Below are 8,027 nucleotides of genomic sequence, written 5' to 3'. Positions count from 1 at the left end.
GACAGTAACCTATTAATACTGAGCAAGGACTGGGAGTAGCAGAGTAGCAGCATGCCCCTCCTCACCATACAGAACCGGCAGATCAGCTGGACTCCGCTGCTGGTACTGGGGTATCTCTTTTACCTCCTCCTGGGCGCTATGATGTTTCAGCTGCTGGAGAAGCAGGCAGAGACCCACTTTCGGGACCAGTTTCAGCTGGAGAAGCTCAAGTTCCTGCAGAACTACACATGCTTGGACAGGCAAGCCCTGGAGCAGTTTGTACAGGTAAGGGAAACACACTCCCATTATTTTGGTTCAACCATTATTTTGGTTAGAAGAAATTATACTGTTGTGGCCAAGCATGTCATAAGTTGATCTGCTGTTCGTGACATTAAAAGACTAACTGCACAAAAGAAAGGCAGAGTTTTCTCAAGCCCATTCACCTACCTCTTGATCTTGATCAATTGCACTTCTTTTCCCGGTCATGAACTCCCAAAATATGCAAATACACTGAAGCACCTTCCTACTACTTTGCAATAATTTCAGCTTCAATGTTTTCAGCTCCCTTGGGAATCATGCATGGGGACAAAAACAAAGAATGAAACCTACAAGAAGTAGGTTGCCCTTCCAAGGTTCTCCAGTCCAAGCCTGTGCAAATTCTGCCCTTCTTTTGTACTAGAAATTTTCTCCTGCCTTTGAAGGTGGTCCTGCACTACCAGGCCTCTAAAGAAAACGTAAAGCCAACTACCATGAACTGTGTTATCTATCACTTATAATAAGATATAAAGGGCTCTTGTTCAATATGGGTTGTAAATTAATGACATCTTCAGTTACACTTTAATCTATTCCTCAAAACTGTCTGGAGATAATATACTAGACCTTTCTTGATATTATAGTATTCTAGTAGACATATTCTAGTATTGCAAGAACTGGACAGAAATTCTTGAATTACCACTTTTGTTGTGTTCAAAATGTATCCAGTTGCAGAGCTGGGTGCCTAAACAGTTTGAACTCTTTCTACCATGTCATTAAACCTGATAGAAACTCCAAGGAAGTAGACTGCAGGTTTGCACTGTCTGAGTCAGAGGACTTCCACAGAGGTATATGCTTTTGATCAATAAAAAGACAGATTCTGTAAATGGATTTAAGCAAACAGTGAAGTTCAGATCAGAAAGGGAAGAGAAGGTCTGAACCTCTGCCTACAAGGACAGTGTTCTGATTACTAATACGGTGATATAGTTCTTGTAGAACATTTGGAATTGGCCAGAAAATTACTAGAGTTTTCAAGAACTTCTATGCATAAAAAGCTGTCTGATTTTTTCAGCTTCAGCAGCTGGTGATATTACCTGTCTTTCCCTTATCACTGTGGTAATGATTGTAGAGCAGAAAATCCTGATTCTCATTCTAAACCAAACTGGGATATTGCATAGGATTGAAAGGTTTAGTTAAATATCCTAGAAGCCTTAGGTCGGGTTCACACATGTCCAGTTTCTCCTCTCTCTGGCTTCAGTGGACCTTCCTCAGCACTGCCATGCCACTCAGAGAATCATGGCTTTTTTGCATCTCTGTGGAATTAGATACAATTCTTTCACTTGTAAACTGTTCCAGACAAAACCGGCTGAGGGCACCAAATTATCATCTACAATGCACCAAGCTTCAAGGTACTTAGACTTGATAGTTCACAGGTATATGTAAGTGCAGGTGCTCTCTGACTCACCAGTCATTTATAAGATCTCTTAAGAAATTGTCCATCTCTTACCAATAGTAGGGACTAGATGTCTTTCCATATTAAATCTCTAAAACTAATGCAGGAAAGCAATCATCTCTCTGTATGTTTTAACTATATGGTTTAGGAGGCCTGTTCATCATGTCAGAAGTTCCACTCTGAAAAGTCATGGTATACAGGCCGTGGTGAGACACAGCCACTAGATTCAGTCTGCTCAGCTGACAATTGTATGGTGCTGGCAGAGGGTAACCAGTCTCCTTCAGAGAAATCCTTGGGGAGAGCAAAGGAACACAATCTTCATTAAGGCAGCCAACAAGGTATTTGATGCATGAATAAGAGCGCCATTTCTTTTGCACATAGTAGTTTTGGTCATCTGATAAGAGCTATCTGGAATAGCAGAGAATATTCATTAGCTAATCTTTCAGACTAGGAGAAGTCTAGTATTCATTGAAAATTACTGGAAAGTCATAGACAAAAATAGCAATTCGTACTCACTAGTACTTACATGGAGGAAACAGAAATGAGCATGTTCCCCATCCCCCTTCCCACAGACACAATGATACATTTACACGTGTCCAAATTAAAAGCTGGAGATGACTATCGAGATGACTAGACTAGGAAAGGAGAGAAGAGGAACTGCCTTTATGTTTTATAGTATAACTTCACTTTATTTTCCCAGTTTGATCACTTTGAAGTCTCCCTCCACTCCCTTCCCCTTAGGCTTCAACTAGTTATGGAACCTATGCTCCTTGTCACTTCTCCAGTGACAAGAATTCAAGTTCCTGGCCAGTTCTGTTTCCAAGTTTTGCCATGTCAGCACAAGGCCATTTTAACTAAATCTACCCTGTTATCTACACTGTTTATTGCTCTGTTTGCTAAAGATGGAAAGCAATATTTACTTTCTTTTTTTTCTGACATTCTTCTTGATTTGGTCTAATGGGTTGCTCATCTTTGCTCCTTTGACCTCTTCTGCCTCAGGTCCTCATGGAAGCACGGGAAAAAGGGGTCAACCCAGAAGGAAATTCTACAAATCCCAGTAACTGGGACTTCAGCAACTCCTTCTTTTTTGCAGGAACTGTTATCACCACTATAGGTGAGGTACTCTCTTTCCTTATAAATTGGGGTTTCCTACAGCTGTCCTGTAAATCGCCCAGAAATGTGCAACTGGTGGACAGAATACACCTGCAAGACAATCTTGACTATTGTGGGTTACAGTTTTCTATTGTTTTCCAATTGTACCTGTTATTCAGATATATCCAGCCTATTACACCTGCAAAAAACAGCTGAATGCCTACTTGGTACATGTGATATCATTTTGTACATGCACAGCACATCTTGAGGTTGCTTTGAAACACTCAGTTGCACTCATCACAAAATCAGAGACCTATAGAAAATTACAATACTCTTTATGAGTAATGTTTTTCACATTAAATTTTCTGTTAGTCATAGTGAATGCATAGGGCTCCATCAGGAGCTATGGCAATTTGTAAGGCAGATTTAATTGCAGAAAATCATAGGTCCACATAGGTTCTGAAGTTTAACATAGCTGAACTTCCAAGCCTAGGAACTTCCCATGATGGCCTGCAGCCTGACTGTAAAGCCTTTTCGTGTAGCTGTTGTCTTATTTTTTTCCAGGTTACGGTAACCTGTCCCCCAGCACAGTGGCAGGGCAAATCTTCTGTGTGTTCTATGCCTTGTTCGGAGTGCCCCTCAACCTGGCCTTTCTTAATCAGCTGGGGAAGGGCCTCAATGCTCACCTGATTACCCTGGAAAGATGGGTGCAAAAGCCAGGCCGTGCCCAGGTACAGTGTCAATCTATCCTTTATTTCCACTATTTTAAAATTAATTAAATTTCTTCTCTCAGGTAGGTACTGCTGTTGCTAGATTGGGTTCCCTTGTGCATGGTTATATTTTTCTGAACCACAGCAATTAAATGGCCTCTATATCAGAAAATTTATATACTCTATTTAGCCAACTTTAAAGCAATTTGATTTTGCTTGAGGGACTCTAGATTTGCCTGTTTAAAACCTGACTCAGCAAAACTGTGAAGCAAGCATTGCCTCAATTTTGAGCAAGGTCCTTAACCTTTGGGGACCTTAGCAAAATACATGCACGTACACACATTGCTGAATCAAGTTCTTATTATCTATCCTATGCTAACATCTATCCAGAATGTAGATCTAAACTGTAGAAAACCAACTTATTTTTATCGGCCTGCTAATCTGGCTTGAATTACCTTCCCTGATTGTGCCAGCAATTTAACACTTCCTTCCTTTTCTTTTCTTGAAACGTAAATAAATACTCATTCTTCTTAGTTATTAGTGAGGCATTGAACTAGTCCAGATGTATTGGAATAAGGGAAGCACGAGTAATAGAAGATAGATGAAGGTCATTTATAGCAAAGTTAGTGCACGTTTCTGAGTAAAGGTTCAATGAATTGACCCCTTTAGTTAGGGAAAAGGGAGATTAAATATGTTAAATATGTTGAAACATTTCAGAGCTCTGGCACAATTTTTTTTTCTCTTTTAATTTGTAAAACCTCTGAGTCACTGCCTACACTGGGAAAGCTATAAAGGTACTGTCAAATGCCTTTTGTAGATTATATGAGCAAGAAGATCTTTAGGTGCATAACCTGTCTGCTCCCATGCAGCTCTGCCACCAGAAGGACTTTCATGCTAGTATAGCTGCATCTTTCCTGAGATTCCTCATGGATGTGATTTTTTTGTTTTTTGTTTTCACTCCTGAATTAGTATCTCATTTCTGGCAGAATTCCTAGGATCAGACAAACTTTTGGAGCTGTATCTACTTGTTCACTCTGAAAAGCCTCTTCCAGGAAACTGGTTCATCTCCTTTTAAACACAACTTAGTCGTGCTTTGAGAAATTAATTACAATTGGTTCTTCTTCATTCCTGACTTACTGTCCTCTATGTTACAAGTTCATACCAAAAAGCCAGAGTAAAAAGTAATATTGTGCATTTATGCAAAATTTATTATCTAATTAAATGCTATCACACTATCCACATATCTGGAATTAACTAAATGAGAACAGATATCAACTATAACCATGTTGATCAGTAATTCGCAAAGTGCTTTGCAAATGAGGTAAGTATAAAAAGCTAGAAAGACAGGATACATAATACAGAAGTGATTTGCCAAAGTCACCCAGTAGGCTCACGCCAAGTTTCTCAAGCTCAGCTGACTATTTTATATGTGAGATAATACAGAGAGGAAGAAAAACGTGATACCTGGCCCTTTCTACTCTATAAATAGTGGTTTGGCTTTTCATCCAGTCACAATAGGCACATGCATAGAAAATCATATCCTGGTTTGAATGCTCTTGAGGACATTTTTAAACGATTGTAATGAGTTTGCATCAGCCCATACGTCACTAGTCAAAAGTTCACCAGAGTGTGTCCCCTGGAAATCCATGAGTTCCTGATCCTCAATCCTAAACTCCTAAAATCCCCTGTCATGACCCATCCACTGCCCTTTCTGTGTACCTAGCCATTGCAGCAACATATGCTGTAACTTATCTCCCAAAAGGCAGACATTTGTACTGAGAGACACAGATCTGCCCTGCACTGACACAAAACAGTTCTGCTCTGAATGCTGCTTAGTTAAAAATAAAAGCAGGCAAACTGACTTCACTTAGATTTTATCCAAACATATTTTTGGCTGAGCTCTTGCAATCCACTTTATAAATCTTTGGAAGCAGTCACGGTGAAGAGAACCCTAATTTGTCCTTGCCAATCTTTGTATCATGAGTTATGCAATACTTACTGATTTTCCTCAAAGACGGGAGACAACTGATTATGAGAGCATCTCCACTTCAATTGAAATTGTAAAGTCAGTATTTCATTCTTGTGGTTGTCATAATAAGTTTGAAAATATGACTTGAGCGTACTTAAAAACTCATTGCAAAAGTTTAAAAAAAAGTCCTCCTTTTCTTCCTATTTTTGAGATTTTTTTGATTCATGATTAGGTACAGTATCTGTGTGCAGGGTAAACAGCAAGGTCATCCTGCAGTGCATGGAAGCATTGGTTTATCCTTCCTTTTTGGACATTGCTCCCAGCTGGAGCAGGTTTGTGATTCAAGAGCAAAACAGATCCAGCAATTTCCACTCAGCAACTGATCAGTGCTATTTATCTGCCATCTTCTTTTATTTTTCAGGTGGTTCAAACACTGGCAGTGGCCATCTTCCTGACCACTGGGACCTTGCTTTTTCTAATATTCCCACCATTGGTCTTCAGTTATGTAGAAGGCTGGAGCTATGGAGAAGGCTTTTACTTCACCTTCATCACCCTGAGCACCATTGGATTTGGGGACTATGTAGTAGGTAATAAAGAAGGTGAACTGGATTGAGCTTTGTTGAAATTAGTTGCTCTAGTATAAAGCTAAATACAGAGAGCATAGGTATCCATCCCACTATAAATCTGGCAACCCGGTTTAGTGGAAGGTGTCCCTGCCCATGGTAGGGGGATCGAAGTTAGGTGATCTTTAAGGTCCATTCCAACCCAAACCATTCTATGATTCTATGATAATGTATTATATGACATGGGCATTTTTCTTTTGGCAGTTAAGCTGAGAGTCACCAAACTCATTTCACATATGCCACTGAACACCCATTCAACAGTGACTATGTCCAAGCTGCTAAGAATGTGATCCATGAGTGACAGGTGGAATATAAATGAAATCTTTGTCAGTGTTAGGCCTTTGAACCACTGTCTCCTAACACTGATATGTTTCAGCAAACACCTACCATTCCCGATAAGAAATCATGTGAAATATGTAATGATCAGTACTTAAAATGAGGAAAATATTACTGACAACCCTAGAACGCCTGTGAAAGAAAACAAACCCAGTGAGATTACACAGTCTTTAGAGGCTCTGTGTTGAGCCTCTTCTCTAGGCTGAGACACAGAAATAGACACATGTGAAGGGGCTATTTTTCCACCCACTTATTTGAACAAATGCTCTTAACAGATTATATAGTGTGTATATTTGTTCACTAGAGTCTGTTACTTCACAAGTAGCAGCTCTCCTCTCTTAGAGGTTGTAAGCATGTCCCAAAAGGAGATAAATCCTCATCTCATGCTGAATCTGGGCTCTGTAGAGTTTCATGATGATCTGGTTGACAGACTAAGTGTATGGCTGCGGTGCTGTCCTGTGCCTGTATCAGCTGCACTGATTGCCCATGCTGTGGAAATATCAATTTAGGGATTAAGATTCCCATAACCACTTACTTAAAATGGCTGCATTTCCCATATAATATTCTCCAGGTGATTTTTTTTAATCCTGGTTACTGAGGTATATCATCCTACAAAAAGCAATCATTATATCACTGAGGTAGGAAACTGTATCTTTCTAAATCGTCTGAAACCCCCTGTGTGTTTCTTGAGAACGATATGACTAATATGGATTCAAAATTGGATTTCCAAGTTGATTTTTTTTCTTTGTCAGGGGCTGGGAACACTCAATCTTGTGCATCACTGAATAACATTAGATATGGCTATTTTTATTATATGGCCTCGGCTTCAGAGATTTGATGCCAACTGTGCTAACCTTCACCTGAGAGTTGGAACATAAAAAGAAAAAAGGAAAAAAAAAAATATAATGCTCATAGATCACACAGTCCTGTTAAACATAAACGTTTTCAAGGTGTGGAGGACATATGTATGAGAACTTATGTTTGTCAGACCTAAGCTGTCAAGATTAATATGCAAAGTTTCCTGGATTTTTCAGGCACAAACCTCAACAAGCACTATATCCCAGTGTACAGGAGCCTAACTGCAATTTGGATTGTTTTTGGCTTGGCCTGGCTAGCTCAAGTCTTCAACGTGGCAGCTGACTTGATGGAAAAATTCCTTCAGCTAAAGTGGTACAAGCCTGACTTAAGCTTGACAGAAGGAGCCACCACCAAACTGGAAGATGAACCTGAGCAGCCTAGAATCCACATCCCTAGCTGAGCAAGGTATACAGAAAGCAGTCTTAAAAATATGTCTTTCATCTGTATCTCACACTAAGCTAGCCATGTGGATAAAGGACTAAACCACAAGTTGTGGACTGTTTCCTAAGGAGCACGTTTCCTAAGGAGAAAATTTCAGATGCATTGGAATTTTCACACGCTGTGTAGGTATTGGCCAATTAAACCTCCAAAAAAGTAGCACACATGGTCAAACAACTTTCCTGGGATTCATTTTACACTTCTCACTCCATAAAGACAACTTCCTCTGAAGTAATCATCATCCTTTCTCTTTCTCTAGTGGAATTCAGTTCTTGTGGTCATTTGTTTTCACATAAATCCAGAGTGACTGCCTCCCG

At 39.8% G+C, this 8,027-nt stretch overlaps 1 protein-coding gene across 1 annotated transcript; it reads left to right on the top strand.

Annotated features, from left to right (window-relative positions):
- Positions 1-51: 51 nt before the first annotated feature.
- On the top strand, positions 52-7,672 carry LOC115613814 (potassium channel subfamily K member 16-like). The gene is made up of 5 exons (XM_030499788.1): positions 52-264; positions 2,684-2,798; positions 3,341-3,507; positions 5,877-6,042; positions 7,449-7,672. Exons 1-5 carry the CDS (start codon positions 52-54, stop codon positions 7,670-7,672), a joined length of 885 nt encoding a protein of 294 aa, XP_030355648.1.
- The last annotated feature ends 355 nt before the right edge of the window (positions 7,673-8,027 follow it).

This window comes from Strigops habroptila, chromosome 10 (genome assembly GCF_004027225.2).
Source record: "Strigops habroptila isolate Jane chromosome 10, bStrHab1.2.pri, whole genome shotgun sequence".
NCBI lineage: Eukaryota > Metazoa > Chordata > Aves > Psittaciformes > Psittacidae > Strigops > Strigops habroptila.
Note: the sequence above shows the minus strand (reverse complement) of the source record. Positions and strands in the feature narration are given on the sequence as shown.

Bases quoted from the DNA above. Each gene is read 5' to 3' on its own strand.
- LOC115613814 (XM_030499788.1), top strand. From the start codon at position 52: ATGCCCCTCCTCACCATACAGAACCGGCAGATCAGCTGGACTCCGCTG. The intron at 2,799-3,340 runs GTGAGGTACTCT...ATTTTTTTCCAG, and splicing joins AACTGTTATCACCACTATAG to GTTACGGTAACCTGTCCCCC. The intron at 6,043-7,448 runs GTAATAAAGAAG...TGGATTTTTCAG, and splicing joins ATTTGGGGACTATGTAGTAG to GCACAAACCTCAACAAGCAC.